At 35.1% G+C, this 23,992-nt stretch overlaps 1 protein-coding gene across 3 annotated transcripts; it reads right to left on the bottom strand.

Moving 5' to 3' along the window:
• On the bottom strand, positions 1–23,702 carry LOC127543690 (serpin B6-like). 3 transcript variants are annotated; one of them, XM_051969929.1, is made up of 7 exons: positions 23,499–23,702; positions 10,759–10,936; positions 10,024–10,161; positions 9,030–9,147; positions 4,559–4,701; positions 2,076–2,231; positions 1–559 (listed from the first exon to the last, which is right to left on the bottom strand). In XM_051969929.1, exons 2-7 carry the CDS (start codon positions 10,927–10,929, stop codon positions 155–157), a joined length of 1,131 nt encoding a protein of 376 aa, XP_051825889.1. In that variant the 5' UTR covers positions 10,930–10,936; positions 23,499–23,702; the 3' UTR covers positions 1–154. The 3 variants fall into 3 exon arrangements, with proteins under 3 accessions (XP_051825889.1, XP_051825888.1, XP_051825887.1); XM_051969928.1 differs by lacking the exon at positions 23,499–23,702 and adding an exon at positions 22,763–22,818; XM_051969927.1 differs by lacking the exon at positions 23,499–23,702 and adding an exon at positions 11,738–11,847.
• Positions 23,703–23,992: the final 290 nt, after the last annotated feature.

Below are 23,992 nucleotides of genomic sequence, written 5' to 3'. Positions count from 1 at the left end.
TCCTTAGTAGAGAATTTCTCATAAAAAATTTTATTTTTGGATTTGTTATCACCATGTTGATAATAACCCTTTGGATTATAGGCATATCAGAGTTTGGGTAAAGCAGAGGTAAACAACAGTAGGTTAAAGACCCTATCAAGAGCAAATGATCTCTTTATGGAGAGGTCACTTTGCCCCAAAACAAAATGTTTTTTGAGCTGTTATCTCGAATCAGAAACAGGAAAGGACGGTCAACCATAAACCGAGGAGTAATTCTTGCACATCGCTTCTGCATGATTGCTGCAGTGGCACAAGCAGCTTCTGTGCCTTCTTCATTGACTTCCACATAAGCCTTGTGCACAACCTTGGATAGGAACAGATCATTCCTGGCTGACATCCCAGAGAAGTCAGCCTTGGATCCATCAAAAGCATCTGACATGCCCAATTTTCGAAGAACGCATTCCAGGTCTAAATTCTCCTCCATTTTAAATCTGGGAAGGAAAACTTCCACCTCAGTTTTATCCATCATCTCTGGATTTAACCAATCTGTTAATTTCTCAGAAGTAATACTTTTTCCCACCTAGAAATAAAAAAGAGTTGTATATTGTAAGTCCCAAAGGATATAATTTGATTGGATGAATATTCCTTCTCTACCTATTCTATTCACAGTTACTGTGCTGGATGTGAAGAATCCCAGAAAAGAAAAGGTTCCCAAGGAACTTCTGTTCAAGTTGAAAAGTTAGGAAAGTGGTAAATGCACAACCAAGTCAAACATATACATTCATTCTTTCTGTCTTTCTCTCTGTCTCTGCCTCGCTCTTTCTCTCTGAATCTAACTCTCTTCTCTATCTCTGTCTCTCTCACACATATACTCACACACAGTCACTCACACACACACACACACACACACACACACACACACACATACACACACTACATTCAATAAAGACTGAGCCATCTTTTTCTGTGTTTTCCTTTAGAGGACCTTAGATTCAGAGCTGAAAAGGACCTCAGAGACCATCCAGTATAATCAATCATTTTCCAGATTGAGAAAACTGAGGTTGCTTCTGGTCCCACAGTTGTAAGAAGTAAAGCCAGAATTCCAATCAAGGTTTTGGACCATGATTCCAAATATAATCTTTCTTCTGCTTTCCTTACCCTACAACCCTTTCACGTAAAAGAATCCCTACCATCTTAGTTTAGCTCAGAAAACAGATTTCACTCTCTTACTCCCCTTTTCATTACTGCCTTCTCATCTTAAACTTGTCTTGTATTTTCTAACCTTCATAGCACTTTCACACCTTATTTTATTCATTCTTCACCCTTCACCACTACTCACTGAATTATTTCAAACAGAGATTATCCCCGTTTTACATATGGGGAAACTGGCTCAAAGATTTCCTGGGTAGGCAAAATATGGACTTTTCAATTGACAAGGCTGTACTCAACATGACTTAATGCTGGGCTTTACTTGTACTATGGATTTCAAAACTGGGCTGGTTCCTGTTTGTGAAAGGAATTCATCTTGACCAGAGTCAGAATCAATCATTAGACTCTGGGATTCTAATATGGTAGTTTTGATCCAGTGAAGCAATCAAAGGCAACCTGCTCTGTGCTTGCTGCTGACCTATTTATTTAGCCAGACTTCCTTCTTCACAAGTCTCTAAGTCACAGTAAGTCCGAATAACATTTCCAGCTTTGCTTATCTAGTTCCCATTCCCACAACAACAGGATCTGGAAACCAATTCCTCTTTCTCTATAACAATTCCAGACCTTGAAATGTTGATAGAAGCTCTCTGGTTACCTCTAGCCTCAGGTGGGTCCTGCTGCTATAATCTTCCAGTGTTAGGCCCTATTTCTGAATATCAAGGCTTTCCCTCTTCCCATACCACCCCTATAATATTCCGCCTTCTTGTGATATAATTCATACAAAGAAATCCATGTTATTTCCAGTCATTGATCTAGATGTTTAGGACAAGATGATTCATTTTAAAGGACTGGATTATTAAAATCTCATGTCATGCCTACAGCTCTGAATCAATTTTTTATTTTTTAATTTTCCTGAGGTAGGTAGAATACCATATTACTTCTCTCACCGTTTTCAGATCCGTGATTTCATCTGGAAGCAAAATGACCATTTCCATTTGTCCTCCAACATAAGGCAGAACTAGGATCCTGGTAAATACTTCTCCTATGTAGGTCATATTAAATGTAGATTTCAGAAACATCATTTGTACTGGTTTCTGCTTCTCCTAAAAGGAAATAAATACACATGAAACTATATCCAGAGCAACTGAAGGAGGTAGATAGAATCAGTATAATTTTCTTAAAAAGAGGTCATTTGTATAGCTCTATTTCATGTCTTTAGACTGTAAGCCCTCTGAGGGTATAAGATTTGCATTTACAGAGTGATGCCTTCATGCCCTGGGACTTGTTTTGTCAAAACAAAATGTGTTAACATTTATCTATAGAAAAAAATACACATTTTAGCTCTTCATGAGGCATAGAGCTGCTCTTGTCTGGTATATATTAACACAATTATCTCTAAGAACAAAGCACAGTATTTCCCTAAATTTTCCTAAGTCTGTAAGTATCCTTTTCCTTTTTTAGGATTTCTCTTAATTAAGGTACTTAATGCTCTCTGGTATTTTTCTTCCCCTTCCTCCTAGAAGAGCAAGGAAGGCTCAAAATTGAGTTACTCCATAATTAAATATTCAGTTAGCTTACATTGTAACTGAGTTGCATTCAAATTGCATTTAAACTTTAAATCCCATCTGATTGTGTAATGAAAAACGTTACCCCCAATTAAAGAAGTATCTTGTTACACCAATCTATGTGAGCCACAATTAAAACAAAAACAACAAACAAAAACAAACTCTGGAATCTTTTATTTCACCCAAAACACACTATTTCTACTCAAATGACTAAGAGAGCCAATACATTTTTTAAAACTTAACAACTATTAGAAGAAGTGTAGAAAAACAACAAAAACAAAAAAAAAAGACTAGTCCTTACCTTTCTGGGTGCCCAAGTCTCATATTTTATATTTTCACTGTATTATTTTCTGGAACATTTCACAGTATTCTAATTAGTGAATACTGGGTTTTGTTTTGTTTTGTTTTTTTTTTGATTGTAGAATATGTTTTTTGTTTCTTTTAAATAGTATTATTTTCTAATTTTAGGTAAAAATTTTTTTTAGTATTCTTTAAAATAAAATTTTGAATTTCAATTTTTTCCTTCTCTCTCTTCCCTCCCTTCTCCCTAAGAAAGTAAGCAATCTGATACAGGTCTTGTGGAAGTACTACTGAGATTAATATGTTTCTTTGCTTTGAGGTAATCCATATCCAGTGTACCTATCTGGTAAGGAAATTAATATGCCATAGAAAACAGACATATTAATTTCAAATGTATTTCCACAATTCTAATTAATGCTTAATAATAGTGAAGTGTCATATTTTGTCTTTAACTGATATCTTAAAACTCACTAACCCCTATATAACTTTTTATAATTAACAATGATATTTCTGACATGAGTAGATTGATAGAAAAGTTTTTCTTTATTCATAGAACTTTGTTATTGTTATTCCCTGCAGCAAGTTATTTAACAGGTGCTTGATAGTTACACAGACACATATATGAAAATCCTACAAAGTCTACCCTTTGTTACACTTTTATAATCTGATCTTAACTTACATCGATCTCTTTCCTCTAAGTCCTTTTGCCTTTATGGCCTCTCTTATAAAATAAGAAGGTTAAATACTTTTCTAGCCTCTGAGCACAATGATGTAATTCTTTATTATATCAGAATATACAGAAAAGAGTATGAGGGACAACCCAATTACAGGGAGAATAGTTAATTAAAGAAAAGGAAATGAGTTAAATTCAAAGTCTGTCAGAAAAGAAAGCAGACTTCTTAGGCACAGATAAGCTATGTTAAGTTTAACCTAAAAAACTGAAGAAGAATATGTCATTTTTTTTTCAGGAATCTGGCAAAAGGCTCCTGAAGAAAGAATAACCTGGACAATGGGAGATCAGACAGAAACTTCCTAGCTGAGGAAAATGACAACTTTCTCCACAGAGAGTCTTTGCATTTCTCTTGGGTTTGCTTTGCTTAGAAATAATTTCCCCCATATATTCTCAAGGACCAGGGGGAAAAAAGTTATTATCAAACTCAAAAGCACTAAAAGCATGCCTCCCTTTTTCTGTGATTTACCTTGGCAAAATGAATATGACAATAAACATACAGAAAGAGTGAAAAGTTGTCTACCAGAAGCTTAATAAGAGAAATCCTAAGGTCAGGAGGTGAGGAAACTGGCTGAGGTAACAGGTGAAATGCAGGAAAACTTGAGTTGTCTAAGATGGAATTCTTTATTAAATCAAAATACATAGAGAAAAAATTGAAAGAAAACCTTCCCAGGAGAAAAAGACAAGGTGGAGGGTTAAGTAAAGCAAAGGAAGAATTTAGCTGTGTATTGTTATCCCATCATACACATTTAAAGAAACAAAGGAAATATAATGATTCTTTCTCATTGTCCCAGTTGTCCATGAGATCCCGGGACAGTGAAATATTGCTACTTACTTTGCTGATTTTGAACATAGTTTCTGTTGTGTTGCATTTGGCAAATTGTTTTTCCCATTTTCCTTTGAAGTAGATGGCATTCACAAGTACCAGAGAGGTAGATGGATTAATGGAATCATTAGACAGCAGATCCACAATCTTACCTATAATAGAAAATTAGAAATTAAATTAAGTATAGATTAACATAATTGTAGCTAAAGGAAATGAGATAACATATATAAAGCATTTTACAAACCACAAATAGTTCCAGTTAGCCTCCCTTTTCTGTTCCTCCTCATCTTCATCATGTGATTTTATTTCAGAAAATACATTAAGCAGTCTTTCAATCTTTACAAACTAATCAAATATAGTCATTTATCTTCACATAGCACTGTCTAGCTGTGATACAATCTGCAAAAAAATGTCCATTAAATGTTATCAAGTGGACATGGATCTTTTCAACAATGAGATGATTCAAACCAGTTCCACTTGTTCAGTGATGAAAAGAGCCAGAGAGAGGACTGTGGGAACTAAGTGTGGAACAAAACATAGCATTCTCACTCTCTCTGTTATTTGCTTGCATTATGTTTTTCTTTCTCAGTTTTTCTTTTTTTTCCTTCTTGATCTGGTTTTTCTTGTGCAACAAGATAACTATATAAATATGTTTACATATATTGGATCTAACATGTATTTCAAAATATTTAACATGTATTGGACTACCTGCCAGCTAGGGGAGAGGGGTTGGGGGGACGGGAAAATATGGAACAAAAGGTTTTGCAAGGGTCAATGTTGGAAAAATTACCCATGCATATGCTTTGTAAATAAAAAGCTTTTTGGAAAAATATTTGGAAAAATAGATTTAAATAATGAAAAAGAAAAAAATCTTATCAAGAAAAAATATATAATGAATTTTTTTTCTGCATTTTGGTGTAATAACAAAAATGCCTCTGAATACCATGATCAATTTGCAAGGAAGAACCATTTCCAACTATACAGCAAACTTCTTTTCACTGCATTTCTTAAAGAAAAATTCTATTTACAGCTCCAAAAAATGTTAATATCTAGGATCTCATGTACATTCCCCAAACCCCTATAAGGATTTTTATATATTATGATAAACCCCAAAGCTTAAATAGAGAATCTAAGGCTTAGAAAAGTGAGACTTGTTCAAAGTCACAGAACTATCTTGGATTTGGGTTTTCTAACTCAAGACTTCTCTTTTCTTTCTTTCTTTGTAGTCAGGCTATCAGAATTAAGTTTCTTATTCAAGATTACCCAGCTAATGAGTGTCAAAGTGTCTGAGGAAGAATTTGAACTAAGATCCTCCTGACTCCAGAGCTGCTATATCTGTTGCTACCTTGCTGCCCTTCCAAGACTTTTCTTTCTTTCTTTTTTTTTTTTTTTTGATGTGTTTTATTTCATTAAATACTTCACAATTACCTGCAAATAAAATTTTATATTCATTTTTTTAAATGAATTCCAAATAATCTCCCCCTCATCCTTTTCCACCTGGCCCCTCCTTGAAAAGAAAAGCCACTTGATATTGCTTATACATGGGGGAATAATACAAAACATATTTCCATATTAGCCATGGAAAAAGAAAACACAAACAAAAAATAAGAAAAATAAATTAACTTTTTAAAGTGATGCACCTATCAGAATTAAAAGCTCCTAAGTTCCTATCCACCTCTACAGGTGGATAGCATTTTTCATCATGGGCTGTTTGGAAATGTCTTGGATCACTGTTTTGATCAGAGTACCTAAGTCTTTTGGAATTGATCACTATTACATATTGCTGTTATTGTATATAAAGTTCTCTACTTCTGGTAACTTTACCTGGTTAAGAGTTCAAATAAGTTTTTCTATGTTTTTTTCTGAAATCATCTTGCTAATCTTTAATGACAGACAAGAGTATTCCATCACAATCATATACTACAACTTGCTCAACCATTCCCCAATTAATGAGTAATCCATCAATTTTCTAATTCTTTACTACGTTAGGTGTTTGATGTTTTGTTTTTTTGTGCAAAAGCTTTTAATTTTATAGACTCAAAGTCATCCATTTTACTTGCCATAATATTTTTCATCTCTTGTTGGGTAATCAATTTTCCTCTTATGCATATATTTGGCAGGTATTTTCCCATGTTCTTCTAATTTGCTTATGGTATCACCCTTAAGGTCTAAATCATTTGTCTTGAGACTTATTTTGAGACAATGAGTCTATACCTATATATAGTATAGTCTATACCTAATTTCCTTCAAACTCCTTTTCAGGAGGAAGTGGTGAATTCTTACCCCAGTACCAGAATGTTTTCATGATCATTGCTTTATAGTTTGGTACTACTAGATCTCCCTCCTTCATGTAATCTTAACATTTCTGACCTTCCTTCACATAATGTTAATATTCTTGATCTTTTGTTTATCCATATGAATTTGTTCCTTTTTTAGCTCTATAAAGTAAATCTTTGGTAGTTTGTTTGATATGACACAAAATTAGTAAATTAACTGGGGACAGAAGTTTTATTTTTATTATATTGATTTAGCCTAACAATGAATAATTAATATTTCTCCAATTATTTAGAACTGCCTTTGAGTGGAGTGTTTTGTAACTCTATTCATATAGTTTCTTGGTTTAGCTTGACAGACAGACTCCCAAGTATTTTATTTTGCCTGCAATTATTTTAAATGGAATTTCTCTTTCAATCTCCTTCAGATGGGTTTTGTTAAAAGAATTAATGGTGCTGAAGTACTTGGGATTTTTTTTAATCCTATAATTTTGCTAAAGATGTTTTTTAGCTGATTTTCTAAGATTCTCTAAGTTATACATCATATCATCTGCCCTTGCTTTACTCCAATGATATGGGAAAGGTATTAAGTTTATCCTATTATAATTGATGCTCTTGGTTTTAGGTAGATATTATTTGTCATTTTTAAAAAGGGATCATGAATCTCTATGCTTTCTGGTATTAGTAGGAATGAACATTATATATTTTTCAAAAACCTTTTCTGCATCTATTGAGATAATCATATGATTTTTGTTGGTTTTGTTATTGATGTGATCAATTACATAGTTTTCCTAATATTGAAGCAGTCCTGCAGTCCTGGTATAATCCCATCTACTTGTCACTGTTTTACTTATAATTTTTGCATCAATATACATTAGGGAAATTGGTCAGAAAATTTTGGTACCTTACCTTACAACTTTGTCTTTTCATATTTTCCCACTTCCATTTCTTTACCTATCCCCCTTCTATCACTCTTATTTGGTTTTAAGAACCACTCTTTAGTTCTTCCAGGAATTTTGTTGGGATGCAAATATGCAATTTTCTTGAAAACTTTACTCATAATTGTTTTAATTTCATTGTCTTCTGAATTTATGTCCTTATTTTCTTTGTCACCACAGTAGCCTTTTATGATCAATTTCTTTATAATTTTTTTTACTTATTTTCCACCCTAGTTCCTGATTTTTAAATTTTATGTTTAAACTGGGATCTGTTTCCAGTATGATGGAATGAGGCACTGTTTCAAGCTTCAAGCTTTTTTGTCCTGCTGTTTTCAGAGCAAGCTTTGGGGGTTTGGAAGCATTTCTGACTTGAGAGCTCCTGAAGCTGCTAATGCTTCTGTCACCACCACTACCAGCTATTTCTATCATTAAGCTCTGGGCTCTGAGTCAGCTTCTTATCCCATGTCACAATCTCTCTTTCTAAACTCATAAATTATCCTTTGCTGGAAGAATATCCCACTCCTATCTTTTGTTGGTTCTGCCACTTCACAGATTGATTTGAGTATTATTTAAAAAAAATTGCTTAGAGGAAATATTAGGAGGGCCAAGCTGAGGGCTTTCTCTACTCTGCCATTTTCTTGCTAGAAGTTCCCAATCTTCTTTCTACTATATTATATGTTGAAAGAAATATCTTATTATTACAAAAACAATTCTTTGAGGTTCCACAAAATATACAATATAGAATCCTATTTATAAAACACTTTACTTGCAATAGAGGTAGGTGAAAATGAGTCAATTTGAATATGGTCATCAGAATAAAAAAGGTATAGTATTTATAAATGCATATAAAGGCAGATATTTAAAAGACAAAGAAAGAAATGAAAATAATATTCTACATGGGCTTGAATGAGGATATAATAACATTATTGGAGTGGATGGGAAACTATAAGCAAGCATCATTAAATAAGAAGCTTAGATTCCTAAGATAGGAATGTTTATTTGAGTTATTCAACTAAAGGAGAAATATATTGTCACAGGGAATGATTCATTCTTCAGGCTGATTACTACATTCAGAAGATACTGAGGACATTGAAAATCAAAGGAAAGACAAAGAAAATTTAATATTTAGTATCAGATTTTTGCATGTTTTTACTGTTTAAAAAATCAGTCCTTTTTTATACTTTGCAAAAAAAAAAAAATGTATCAAAATAATTAGCCATTATCTCTCAAATACCATTATCTCTAAAAAGAAATACCATGGTTTCTTACCTTCTGTCTTTTCTTCTACCCACTTATTTATATGCTCTCTTGCTTCCTCTGGGGCTTTAGCAAAGTCAAGTTCTCCCATATTTGAATGGTAGAATTTCTGACAGGATTCCTTAAAAGACTAAACAACAGGATAAACAATATAATTAAATGTTAACATCCCAAACTAAATGTCATAAATGCACTAGCTGGAAATTTTGGAACTCTTCTTTATAACAGTCACAATAATATTAGAGTATCAAAAATTGATCTCAAATATTTGTGTTCTTCCTTTATGTTTTATTAGCTCCAAAAGATCACTTAAAAAGCAATAATGATGGCCAGGAAGCCCAAAGAAAAATTAATGATGTGGCGATATTTTCTAATAAATCAACAAATTGTTGTTTGAAAGTCAATAGTCAGAATGAGATGATTAATTTTTTTTCTATTTTTTTCTATAGCACCACAGATTTAAAACCAGAGGACTTTTTAGAAGGCATCTAGTCCAACAATTCTGTTTTTACAGAGGTGAAAACTGAAGTCCTTTGAGATGATTTGTCCAGAAAGCAAATAGCAGAGGTAAGATTTGAATTCTGGAGTGCCATATCCACTAAGCCATGCCATTAATTCTTTTTTTTTTAATTAAAGCTTTTTATTTATAAAGCATGTGCATGGATAATTTTTCAACATTGACTCTTGCAAAGCCTTCTGTTTCAAATTATCCCCTCTTTCCCCCACTTCCTCTCCTAGATGGCAAGTAGTCCAATACATGTTAAATATGCTAAAATACATGTTAAATCCAAAATATGTATACATTATTTATACAGTTATCTTCATGCCATTAATTCTTTAAAATTATGGAAAATAACATTGTGTTCTAGGGGACTGGGGTGACTAACTTTTTTCAATGAGTTTAAACTCAATTTTTAATGAGATAAAATACTCCTGTTATCTTTCTTTAACTTGAAAATGTCATTTATTTCCTTAAGAAAATAAATGATAGATAAGAAAGCCTTACTGAGATAAAATCATAAGTCTTTTCTCCAAAGAGCCGGTTGGCAATCCTTAGCAGGCACGGACCATCAGATTTCTTAGCTTCTGCAAGAAAAGACTGGAAACTTTGGTGGATATCGGTATCTTTGTTTAAAGAAAGAACCTGTTTAGGAAGAAAAAATTACAACTTCAGAACTGTCTCCTTTAAAAACAAATGATCAACGAAAAATGAACTGAAAGTTCTACAGTGACTGAAGTATTTAAAAACAAGATTTGAGGATATTATTAACCTATTCTATAATCTTCAACAGCACTCTGCAGCCTTCAGGAAGAAACACAGATCTTTTCTGTTCAACATTTAAAGCCCTTCAAAACCTGTTTCTAATCTACCTTTTCAAACACATTAGACATTACAACATTTCTCAACTTCCCCGCCACTCCTCTAAACTCCACCCCAAAAGAAAAAAAAATTCAACTTTTTGTTATTCCTCATAGCAAGGTAAGAAGGTAAGATTATTCTGCATTGGTAATCTCAGGGACATATCTACAGAGAATATCCACTGTGCATACCACAGATTAGTTGCATCACCCACCACTTCATTGCCCTCACTCTCTATGGCTGCAGTATTGACGAAGCTCTCTTTTTATGATCAGCTCCTCTAATGTGGGGCTTCAGGGTCCTATAAAAAAGTTCCATAAGATTTGGTTTGGTTGTTTGGAGTTTATTTGTTTATTTATTTTTTCTCTATGTCCTAAGTACCTGTTGTATCTGTGCAGCAGTATTTCCCTTGGCCCCATCTAAGACCATAGCCAGGGTACAGTAGAGGCTCAGAGGAGAATAAAACACATTCTGTGAGTTATCTTCTTCACTGATTTCCTTAAAAACATTCAAGGTAAAGGTGTTGGTTGCTTCATAGAGAGAATCCATCATGTCACGCCTAGAATAAGAAGACAAAGAAACATGTTAAATAAAAATAAGGAATTTCTCTTTATATACTGATCTACTCCATTTTGAATCTATATCATCTCCAATAGAACCTCTTCAATAAAAATAATGAAGTGCATTTAAAAAGTACTTTAATGTTTATTAAAGCATTTCACAAATTAAAACACTTTACCCTCAAAAGCTTTCAGAAATAGGGAGATGATATAGTCCCTCTATATTTGAGACTGCCTATAAATCAGCCTTTGTCAGACCTCCTCTGGAGGGGTCCATTCTGCACACCAAGGTTGAAAAAGAACATTGATAAACTGGAGAATAAACAAAATGAGACAATCAGCTAATCAAGGCACATATGTCATGTTATATGAGGAGAGACTGTAAAAACAGGAGACATGTAATCTATAGAAGAGAAAATCCAGAGGGTCTCAGAAGAATTCTTCAAGTATTTGAAGGGGCTGTCACATGGAAGAGGGATTAGATTTTGGCCCTCAAGGGAAGACCGGGATTAATATTAGGGATCTCAAAAATGTCAATTTAGGCTTGAGATCAGGAAAAACTAACAATTAAGAATTGTCCAGAGATAGAATGGGCTGCCTTGAGAGGTGGTGGGTTCTCCCTTCTGGTAGATATTCATGTACAAGCTAGATGAACACTGTTTCATGAACACTGCTGAGTAGGTTAAAGTGGAAATGCTTTTCATATATAAGTTGAACTAAATGACCACTTAGGTCCAGCTCTTAAATTCTGGGATGTCTTAACGTTTCTATATAATCCCAAACAGAGGGCTTGAAATTACCTGGATATATCGTTAGTCAGTTTGTCTTTCTTGACTTCTTCCCAGGCACCCACTTTTAAGCACTTCCAGAAATGGAGCACCCAAATCATCTCCATCCCTTCCTGTCCTCATGGGCCTCCACAATCACCATTAGATAGCCACAGATATTACCTATGAATCAGTTTCTTTGAAGATAGTTAACTACCATGCAAACACTGTGTCCTACAAACAATCCAATTAGAATTTTTGGTCCAATTAGTTCTTGCTATTCCAGAAACTATGCTCAATTGGTAAGGAATTGAATCATTTTCCCCCTGCACTCTAACCCTCCTTCTCCCCCCTACAACCTTTCACAGTGTTTTGCTATAGACAGCAATTATATGCTTCTATTTCCCCTTCTGTACCCTTACACCTATTTGCACCAACTCTACTCTCCCCAGTTTGCTGTTTTCTTGATTTTTATACACATTTCCCTACATGTCTGTTCAGTGTGAAAGGAACTGGCTTTGGAGTCAGAGTCATTCAAGTTCACATCCTATCTATGTCTTCTTGGGAAAGTGATGTAACTTTTCTGGGCATTGTTCCTTCATTTACAAAATAAGAGGGTTAGACCAGATGACTTCAGATCTATGTAAATCTAAATCAGTGATTATATGACTCTGAAACACCCTTTTCACACTTTCTTGCTAAACTAAAATCTGATTTTTCAGGGATTAGAAGTTGGTCTCCACTGCAGCTTTTGAGTCAAGTGATGTTGTGATATCCACTTGGACCTCTCTTTCCCTCCCACTCTTATTTGTAGGCCACTAGGTTATTTTTCTAGCACCTGCTAGGTAACTTTAGCATCTGGCTCACTTTTCCTGACATGATTTTCAAAGACCTTTTATGTATATATTCACACCTGTCCTGGTGACACTAATATTACAGTTCAACTTAAATTAATCATTCCAACTATGATCTTCATTCATCCTTTCCAATTTCCTCTAAGGGTTTCCTCTGTCAATCATTCCCTCTCTTATCTATATTTTAAAAGTCTATTTCATGCTCTTTATCTCTCAACAACATCAACTATCTTCAAGGCTTCAACCCTCACCTCTATAAAGATGATGCAAAGCCCATGTGAACCTACTTTTCACAGGGCCCAGCAGAACAGCTGAAGGGAAACCAGAGATGAAAATCTATAGATCAAAAAGATAGTAATATTATCCATTTTTTTCTTTGGTTTTCCCCAACTAACCAAGGAGGGCTGAAATGGAGCAAAGTTGTAAACTGGGAAGTGAGGTAAAAATCATGCAACCAGTTTATAGAACCAAAGTGGGGAAAATAGGATCACTAACTAGAGAGAGATGGTAGAATCAAGGCCAAGATGGAATTAGGCTAACACAAATAGAGGGTCAGTCAATAAATATTTATTTTATACTATAGGCTAGAGATAGAGGGAAGGGATGATATCTGGCAAAGGAGTGAGATGAACTCCTGCAGTAAAATGAGAAATTCTGAGCCCTTCTTAAATATAGGAGCTGGAAAGAGAGGCACTCTCCAATGTGCACCTGAAATTATCTTGAAAAATCCATCCTTTCCAACATAAAATTAAGGAACAGTAAGGAATAAGCATTTATATAGCATTTACTATGTGCCAGACAATGTGCTAAAAGCTTTGCAAATATTTTCTCATTTCATCCTCACAACTACCCTAACAGCTATGAGCTATTATAATCCCCAGTTTACAATTGAGGAAACTGAGGTAAAGTGATTTTGCTCAGGATCACAGTTAGTATCTAAAATCACATTTGAACTCAAGTCTTTTTGACACCAGAGCCAGCATTCTGTTCACTGTACCACCTAACTGCTTCAAACTTCAGCCAGAGGCAGGGAGGGGATCAAAGGGAAGAGGATACTGAAGCAGAGTGAGTTTCAGAGTTGATTTAATCTTGTAGAAATGGGATGGAGAACCTTTTTTTCTGTCAAGGGATATTTGGATATTTATAACATCATTTGCTGGCCATACAAAGTTATCAACTTATAGAATTCAAGCAGTGGGAAGTTGTAGCTAGCTTTCAGCTCATTGTCATCTGTGGTTGCCTTGGGCAAATGATTTTGTGGGCTTTATGTGGCCCCCCATCTGGATGTTCCCCACCTCTGTTTTAGAAAGGTAAGTTTCTGAAAAGAATGATAAGGCGTAGGTGAGCAGCAAGTGGAAAAATGGTAGCATGAATGAAGATCAACAGCCCTCAGATGAGAGAAGTTCGGTGAACTCAGTCACTTTCAGACAAGTCAGAATAAAGGTTGAAATGGTACCATAGTCCTTTGAAAGGGCCAATGCTTTCCTCAATTTAGGATCCAGAGAGCTACAGTATTGAGGTGAATGGTGAACATGGCTTCCCAGAATGGCTGAATCTTTTGACTTAATTACTGGCTCTTTGATAGTCGACTGCCAGAGTCTGTTTCTGGTTAAACAGTATTGTCCCCCCTTGACAAGTAGGTAACAGAGTGGAGAGAACACTGGACCTGGAAACTTTATCTATAAGATACATATAATAATAATTTTCCAGTGTTGTTGGAAAGATTACATGTATTTGTCAAGTGTTTTGCAAACTTTGCAATGTATATACTAGTTATTATTATTGTTGTTGTTGCTATCACCACCATTTTTCTAATCCCAACCAATTCTTTTTTCTTAATTTTTACTTTTGGATTTTATTTTTTTTCTCTCTCTTCTAACTCATAGCTCTCCCCCTATTACTTGGAGGGAGGAAGAAGGACAACAGAAAACAGGCCTTTCACAGGAGTCAGATGGTCCAAATACCACTTTCTTTCCACCATAGCAATCCAACCAATTATATTTAATAACAATATAAAACCTTATATTTAGACAGTGCCCTATAATTTCAAAAACAAGTTATATAATCTTATTTATCCTTACAACACACTAATGATAATTGTTAGTGTCATTAGTTTCACTTTACAGATCAAGTTACTGAAGCTTGGGGAGTGTAATTCCTTTGGTAAATATCACTCCAAAGCAGGGTTGAGCCTAGATTTCTCCATATACTATCATAGCAGAATGAGACAAAACACAGCTGAGCCACAAGCCAGAGTTCATGAAATTTAAAATCTCTGGGCTCTTGACTAGTAGGGGCTTGGATGATAGTGATATTCAAAGAGAGATCTTATTTGGCCTCTAGTGTCTTTTGAAAGCCTGGGATTCTCCAATTCTTCCTAACAAACAATCCATTCTCCAGGCGAGGAGAGCTACAAAGGAGAGATTACAGATGCCACCTGCTGGACATCTATGATGTCCAGAGTGCTGCAGGAAATAATTTATGAGGCTTTTAAAGTGCAAACTGTGGACAGCAAGTAATTCTATCCATCTTTGAGAAAGGGTTGGTCATTGGCAGGAATTAGTTTTTCAAATATGAATTCTGGTAAGAGTTCTGTTTGTTTCCTTTGATCTGTAATTAATTTTCTCCTCCTCCCTTTTCCCTGTGAGCTCTACAAGCTGTGTTTTTGTAAGAAGTATTATGTAATGACACGCAGGGCTTTGTATATTTGTGTCCTATCACATAGTGAAATTCCCGGAATTTTGCAATAGAAGAAAACTGCATAGCTACATGAAAAATCTTCCAAAGGATAATAGGGTTCTTTGTGACACACGATGAGCTCTACACAAAGCTTAGGGTTTTAGTAGGCCACTTGGCAAATAGTTATCGAATGATCCATTGCTTCAGAAAGAACAGTACAAACACACTGTCAGCACATTTGAGAAGTTGGCAGGGACCATAGATTACCCTGAAGAAGAAAGGACAAAATAAATGAGTTCATGATGGAAAAAAACAATAAACAAAGGAATAACTTGTTTAAAATGTGGAAACGGGACACTTGTATGTCTCCATTTTGTAATCATTAAGACACATTTATAAATATAGGTTATTGCTTCAGTCCACCAATCCTGTCATTCAAAAGATGTTAAAAACACTTTCTCAATGAAACTTCTCTTACCTATCAATTCTAGTATCTGCTCAAATATTGATTAAAACTCAAGAGTCAATTCTGAGCCTTAAATTTCTTTTCTTATTAAAGTCATAACAATACCAAAATATCTTACAGATTAAATTATTTTTTAATCTACAGTAGGAAGTGATGCTTTCCATCACTATATGTTTAAAAAATGGATTATTAAAGGATAAGAATAGGCAATTCTCTGATGAAGAAATCAAAACAATTTATAGTCATGAAAAATACTTTAAATAATTTTTGATTAGAGAAATGCAAATTAAAACAACTGTGAGGTAGCATATTACATTTATTAGACTCGTTAAAATGATAGAAGGATAAAGTAACAAATGTTAGAGGGGATGTGGAAAAATTGAAACCTTAACTCATTGTTGGTGGATCTGTGAGCTGATCAAATCAATTTGGGGAGAGATTTGGAATTATGCTCAAAAAGTTGTAACTCTGACTGGGCCATATCTCTATTAGGTCTGTCTCCTAAGAGGGAAAATGGAGAAGAACCTACACATTCTTAAATATTTATAGCATCTTTCTTTGTGGTAGTAAAGAACTAGAAATTGCAGGGATGTCTATCACTTGAGGAATAGCTAAACAAATTGTGGCATATGTTCATGATGGAATATTGACTTGCTATTAGAAATGAGCTCAATGATTTTAGAAAAGCATAGAGAAACCTCCACAGATTAATGAAGAGTAAAATGAGCAAAACCAAGAGAACACTGGATATAAGCATAGTAGTATTGTTTTAAGAACAACTCTGAGCAACCAACTCATTTGAATTCAGTGGTATAGGAAATGGTAAGCTGATTGATTCAAAAAAAAATATATATGGAAAGACGTGGACTTATGAAAGAAGACACTATGTTCAAAAAAACTGATAACAGGAGGAAAGACAATATTGTCTTACATATCTGTGTATACATGCCTGTATTTATAGATATCTATGTGTATATATATCATATATTTATATGTATATACATGATTGTAACCTTCTTTAAGATATGGGGGAGGGAGAAGAAAAAGTAAAGTAAAAAGTACAAAGCAAAGAACAAAAGAAAACCAACAACGAAACAAAGAAAAACTGGGCAGTTTGAAAACAATGTGTAGTATTTATTGTATAAGTTTTCTTGAAATAGAAATTATTACTATTAATGAATCCTCTTTTATGTCTGTTGTGAACATAGCAATAGTTGCTCTTTTTAAAAATTTCTTTTCTCATTTTGCATTTCAATGTAAAATTAAAAAAAAATACAAAACAAAACAAAGAGGGGCAGCTAGGCATAATGGATAGAGTACCAGTTCTGGAGTCAGGAGGACCTGAGTTCAAATTTAGCTTCAGGCACTTGACATTTTGAATCTAACACTCGGATACTTATTAGCTGTGTGAGTCTGGACAAGTCGCTTAACCCCAATCGCCTTGCCAAAAAAAGGAAGGGGAAAAAAAAAAAGGAAGGAAGAGAGAGAGAGAGAGAGAGAGAGAGAGAGAGAAGAGAGAGAGAGAGAGAGAGAGAGAGAGAGAGAGAGAGAGAGAGAGAGAGAGAGAGAGAGAGAGAGAGAGAGAGAGAGAGAGAGAAAAGTACTTGGATTAAAAATTTTCAAAAGCATACTATAAACAAAAATTTAAAATTATTGGACATAATTGATTCAGTTTCTCCCTGATGATTCAGAAGGTGCTTCAGGAACATGATTAATATCAATTATCATTATGCAGAAATGAAGAAAACACAGATATAGGGTTTGATTGGTTGGATTCAGGGCAAGTAGGTTTACTAATCTATTATAAGCTAATTTTTAGTCTGAGATGCCATCTTTACTCATAACAACAGGAAAAATTATAGGTAAAAATTGGATAAATCTTGAAAGTTTCATTTGATTTTTAAAAAATTAAAGTGAAATGCACTTACTAATTACTCCTCCCTCCCTCCTCCACTTTGAAGACTATAGGAAAAGCTAAATAGCCCTACTGAACACCATCTTGATTCTCCAAAGTTCTTTTTAATCTACTGGAACAAATATCACTTCTCTCAACCACACAGTTGATTTAGCCTAAGTCTCAGTGAGAAACACAAATTGTGGTGAGTAAGAAAGAGATATTTTTGACTCATATTTTGGCTCTCAAAGGCCAGCATGTGAAATCAATCAAGCTCTAAGAGCTAAGGGAAATACAATAATGATTTTTGTCCCCCACTTAACTGGTCTAGTAATGTTTTAGCCAATAGGATTCCTCTCCAACCTTATTCATTCTTTCCTCAGATAATTCTAAATATTTGAAGAGGAATTATAAGCACCTTTGAAGTATGCATCATCCTGTAAGACATTGGGGTCAGATCAGTGACCCACCCAATAGAGGCCAGTTTTTGACTTCTGACAGCAGAGGCATAAAAGGACTTTGTATAGTAGTTGTTCCCCATAACAATAACTTTCAAAGGACAAATATGGATACAGAAGTGTGACAGTATAACCAGGGTAAGAAAAACAGAGTAGCTGAGTTCTGGTGCAGTTAAGCAACAGCTAAGAAGAGCCCTGAGGATCTTTTCTGCTGGAATGGCTTTCCTTGTATATGTTTTCTTATGGTGCATTGTGGTACCTATGCCTCTCCTGGGCTAGCAACAAGGTTGAGAGGCTAATGCAGGGAGACAGATTTGATATTGTTAGTCAAGGGATATTTACAAATTGGTTTTCATTTCATCTTGGAAGTTTGTATGTTGTTTCTCAAGTTACAAAACATTTATTAATCACAGGCACTATGCTAAGTACTAAAAATACAAAGATCAAGTGATAAGCAATACATTCCCTCAAGCATTTATATAGCAACTGGAAAGGCTATAATATGATGATAAAAATAATTACATTAGAAAATAGAAGAGAAGACAGGCTGTTATCAGCTGCTCCTTAGATAACATTTTGAGTCAAAATATTCTTTCTTCTCTTTGGTCTCTCAGAACTCAGAGGATTTTGAAATGCTTATTTGTGTAAAGTACCTTTCTATACCAGGACAATCCCTTTTAGAAATAAATACAAAAAGATGTAGTTACTAAAGTGTCAAAAATAATTTCCATATGAGGAGACTATCCCAGAATTGTATTTGTTGTTGTTGTTGTTGTTGTTGTTGTTGTTACATTAGTGATTCTCAAAGTTACTCAAAAGTAAAGTCACTGAAGTACAAAAAATTGGAACTGGTTGGTGTCCAGACCCATTTCTGCCAACAATTGCTATTTCTCTAATTTAGGCAAATCCCAACTTCTCTTACACAATGAATGTCTAATGTACTCTCCAGCTTTTGAATGCTACAATTCTAAGCAAATATAAAAAGGTAAAATCAGATTCAATCAGTTACCAATAATCACGGAAGACTCTCCTAGACAAAATTACTGAAGATTGCCTAATTGCCTAGCCAACTGTTCCCTATGATAGGTAAGATATGGCATAATAATTGATAACTATACATTTACTGAGGAAGATAATTGGAGCATTAGGCATTATTTACTGAAACCCTGTTAATAGGTTCTGAAATATGAATCAGAAAATCATCTAACTTAAAAATAAGTTGATCACTACTGCGAAATATATTGATTCTTAAGAGTCCCATATAAGTTAAAGTATTTCTAAACCTACCAAAATCAATACAAAATAAAAAATCCACATTTCAAACAGCTAATTATTGAAAGATAGTATCACAGATCCCTTGAGATTTTAACACTAATACTCAGGACTTTTTTTTTCTGAATTGAAGGTACAGATAAGATTTTGTGTTTTATTGGATTGTTTCCTTTATTAAGCCTAAATGGTAGCCAACCAAAGACTTTAAATATTTCATCAATTCATTTTGGCAAGTAAAACAACCAATTCATTTTTTAATTTTCTGATATGTCTATGACATTGATTTAAAAATTAAATAGCTTAAAATATATAGCACACATCTCTAAAATTAAAATGTCATTCTCATAAAGACTATAAATTTATCAACAAATAAATACTTTCAAGGGGAAAACAATTAAGTCTGAGTAGGGATTTAAATATATTACATTTAAATCAATTCTGGTATTTTCTGTTCTTTCCTTGCCCTTAAAATAAAACAACATAACCACTATTCCCTGGTCTCTGTCAGGAATACAAAAAAAAAAAAATTCTGGACTCTTAATTTATCTGAGTGATTGGTAAAGCTTTATTAAATGGATTAAGTTGTTGGTAATAATATCATGTAGTAATAACACTTTAGTAGGATTAAAGGTAACTTTATCTCACAATTTTTCAGAGTAATGATCTTTTCTTTCTTTTTTTGATTCTGTCAAGATTTTAAGAGACATTCTATTTTCCAGAGCTAAGGCCCAAGAAACAAAACAAGCTGTGCCCTGAGTTAGTGTAGTAACAATCCTTTGCACTCATCCTCTGGATGATCTTAGTCATAATAAAATCCAGGAATTGTTTCTGGTCATGAACCTGTGCTATGAATCAAACTTGTCATATTGTCACTGTTAGTCCTTATTGTCAGGATACAGCTCACTGCTCAGTGATAGGTATAAGTTTTAAAATCTCCACATACCTTGGATCCTGTTCTTTAGAGCAGGGGCTCTGGCATGTGCTCCTTGTTTGCAAGCCATTTTCCTGACTGAAATTAAACTTCCATTTGATTCTTGCTCTCCTATCTTTAGCCTGCTTTGTTTTGCTCTAGTCACCTAGAGGTTGGAGGCTGATTCCAGTCAACTGACAATTCCAAACCTAACTCTAGTTTATAACCTTAGGAAATATGATACAGTCCTATACCTTGATAGGAGCAGGGTGCAGATTATGCAGTAAAAAGAGATTTCTTTCATTCATTTCTATGACTGTATTCTCATAATAAGAATGGGCTAGAAATTAATGCAAAAATGGAAATCTTGATTTGTTTTGCCCTCTACCCTCAATAATATCCAAGTAACTAGAAAAACTGTATAAGGAGTGGCTGTCTTGGCTTGACATACCAATAATCCTTTGTGGTGACCAAGAGTAAACCCAGCTGTATATACAGAAAATTAGCAGCTCTAAAGTCAATTTAGCACATACCAGCTGTGAAACAGACCTTAAATATTTGGTGATTTATGCACCTATAGTAAATACCCTTATATCCAGAGATCTACCTAACTTTGATTATGGGGCTCTCCAAATTATCCTGCTTTTAGTGACAATTCCTGATCAGGCCTTCAATTATGAACTATTTATCTGATATGTGTATCAAGGGGCCACAGTCTTACAACTGGAATTCACTACTCTTCCTCTTGGGGATGAGCATCAATGACTCATTCCTTTCTAAGGCTACCTTCCCCCTCAAATTGCCTTACCTTCCTTTTTTTCAAAAGATACACAACTCTCCCATCCATTACTTTCTTGGTGGACTGTCAGTGTACATTGGCATTCCCCATGCACAAATTTTACTTCCCTACTTAATAAAAACTTTTTAATTTTTTTTCAGGCATATTCTCTTCATTTGTTTTTCTTTTCTTTAGGAAAAGAGGAATTTAAATAGATTTAAACCTTGAGAAGAAAACTGGGCTTTGCATTCTCTGGGTATCTTTCCAAAATCTAAACTCCCTAAAAAGAGTATTTGCCTCCAGGTACATTTATAATAAAATTTGTCAAACTAGTCAAAGTTTGCTTTGAAATAAAAATGAACTAGATAGGCATTTACCAATGTGCCATTTCAAGTTCTGTAATATGATGCTATCTTAATAAAAGAATGCTTTTCATCTGGGAGTGAAATATTCATTCATATGCATATTTGTCCATTTTCAAAATTATTTACTAGTGACTAGAAATAATATAAGTTAGTTGAGATGAATCATATATATGACAGAAACACTATTGCTTCATTCAAAAGACAGCAACCTAATCCAAACATTACTTTATGCTATCTTATCTAACTTATTTATTCAACCTGATACCACCCAAAATTTTGCTGGAATAATCTTTAGTCTTAGTTCATACTCAACAACAGGATTCATTACTAAATTAGGCAATAAAATTTAGTTAAACATTTATTCCAATTTCCTCTTGTAACTCCATGTCTTAAGTGAGTATTAGGCTTTCATTACTTCCTTGTTGCTCTTGAAGTAACAAACTTCACAAAAATGAATTTCCAAAGTGAAATCTAAATCTGAAGCACTTACTTCTAATAAATGATGATGACAATATAAAGTTCATAGTGTCTCTAAGTCTTGAAGAAACTAGATTTTTGCATTATTTTTTTCTGAAGTGGCTTTAATAAAACCATACTGCTTTTCACAGATTTTAAAATGCAGTGGCATTTTTCCATAGATTTCAATTTTTTAACTCTAGGAAGATAAAATTGACTTTGAAACAAAAACTGGCTACAGTTGCCTAGTTATGTCTGGATGATATTGACCTAGGAATCCCTGCCAAATCTGAGACTTGGGATAGGCCAATAGCGTTGATCCCTAACTAATATTATAAAGGCCTCAAGCTCTTTCACTACAGGATACACAAAGATAAAGTCCTATTTAGGATTCACTGTGCTTTTTAAAAGACACCTTTTGATTTTATATCACACTTTCCCAAACGTACTTCCTTCCGTCTCCCCTGTGCAGTAAATCCTCCCTTATAATAACAACAATCAGTTTAAGCAAAATCAACAGACTTATCAGACCTCACAATATTCCACACCCAAGGGTCCATAATTTCTAACGAAAGAAGTACATTTCACATTTCTTTTCAGGGGCCAAACTTGATCGCCATAATCACAAAGCCTTTAATTTCTTTCTTTCTCATAGAATTGATATTATAAAAAGCCCTAGGTTGGGAATCAGAACCTGTGTTCTAGTCCAGGTTCTGGACTAGATGACTCCACTACTCTTTGGTCTCTTCATCTCAAAACCCTCTGTGGTTACTGACAACTTTAAAACTGTAAGAATATTCCCATATGAAACCCATTTTCTCCCCTCCTGGCAAAAATGCTGTAAAGTGGAAGAGTTATGGATTCTCCAGTCTGTTCACCTCCTCTTTCTGCACAGGTAAATATCCTATTTCTAGGGCAAGCATCACCTGGAACTCAGCAACTGGGAGCGACTCAGTTCTGCCCCCATGTCGTCCTTCTGAAGCCTCCTTTCTCTTACTCCCCCCGGAACTGACCATGAGAAGAAGGCAGGGTTGCAGGACACCGCTGTTCCTTTTTCGCAGTTTTATGATTTTTCGCAGATCAGGCCAGTAGATTTCCGAGAGCACTAAGGAGCCCCAGTTTCAGGGAATATCAGGTGCTCTCGACGGGCTGCTGTCCAACAGCCCTATGCATAATTCATAAGCCGCAGGCCAGACTTCCCAGACGCACCCCAGCGTGCAGTGAGATGCCGGGAAAAGTAGAAAAATACTATCCTCATTCCCAACTGAGAGCATCCTTAGTAAGCGCTCAAAACCCAACCGCTTCTGCCAGGTTTCCATACAAGTCTTCGCAATCAGAAGCTACAAGCTGCCTCTCGCACTCTTGGGCCCCCTACATGCTCTGGCCCAGGGACTTCCTGTCCAGTTTCAAAACACAGACACAGGCGCCATGTTCAAAACCGCAGAGAGATTGGTTCTACAAATCCCTAGTTGGACCCACCCCGACCAGAAGGACCAATGGGAAGCTAAGCACTTCAGAGCCAAGACCCTTTCCCAATCAGTCAGTCTGCGACCCCGGCAAAGCCGAGCAATCCCATCTTAATAGTCGGCCCCATTCAGGGTTCTGCCATTGGAAGAAGGACACAGAGCATATCTGAAAGCAGCCCAGTCTGCCTCCGCCTACCTGTGTTGGCTGTATTGCGGGAAGTGAGTACTGCGAATGCGGCTTTCTTCCGCACCTCTGGCTTGCCTCCCTGGGGAGAAATCCTGCTTTTAAGACCAAGTTAGGACCTGTTCAAAGCTCTAGGAGATGAGTCAGAAAAGCTAGAGCCACCCCCAGGGCTTGGGAATAGGAACGATTGGACTGGGGGAGGAGTCTTACAGAAGCTTCTCTCTTTTATGCTTCCAAGTATTTCCTGACTTGGGGCATACTGAAAACCTGGTGCCAAGGAAACTACTACGGCTTTAGGATCTTTTAGATCTTTTGGAGTTCATCTGCCTCATCTCTGAAGACCTGGATTAAAGTTTTCTTGTGATCCGTATTGCCTGTGTGACGCTACGGAAGTCACTTAGCCTCTGATGTTTTAGGCAACTCTCTTAGACTGTAAATGTCAGAGGAGACTCCAGTCTTCATTGGAATAGGAAATTTCCTCACTGGACATTTTCTACATCGCTGAA

The sequence above is a fragment of the Antechinus flavipes genome, chromosome 1 (assembly GCF_016432865.1).
Source record: "Antechinus flavipes isolate AdamAnt ecotype Samford, QLD, Australia chromosome 1, AdamAnt_v2, whole genome shotgun sequence".
Taxonomy (NCBI): domain Eukaryota; kingdom Metazoa; phylum Chordata; class Mammalia; order Dasyuromorphia; family Dasyuridae; genus Antechinus; species Antechinus flavipes.
This window is presented reverse-complemented; position numbering and strand designations above follow the sequence as displayed.

Excerpts from the sequence above, each read along its gene's own strand:
- LOC127543690 (XM_051969927.1), bottom strand. The coding sequence starts at position 11,832 with ATGGAGATGATTTGGGTGCTCCATTTCTGGAAGTGCTTAAAAGTGGGT. Across the intron at positions 4,702-9,029 it reads GGTAGAAGAAAAGACAGAAG|GTAAGATTGTGGATCTGCTG; the intron begins GTAAGAAACCAT and ends TTTCTATTATAG. Across the intron at positions 2,232-4,558 it reads CTATGTTCAAAATCAGCAAA|GAGAAGCAGAAACCAGTACA; the intron begins GTAAGTAGCAAT and ends ATTTCCTTTTAG.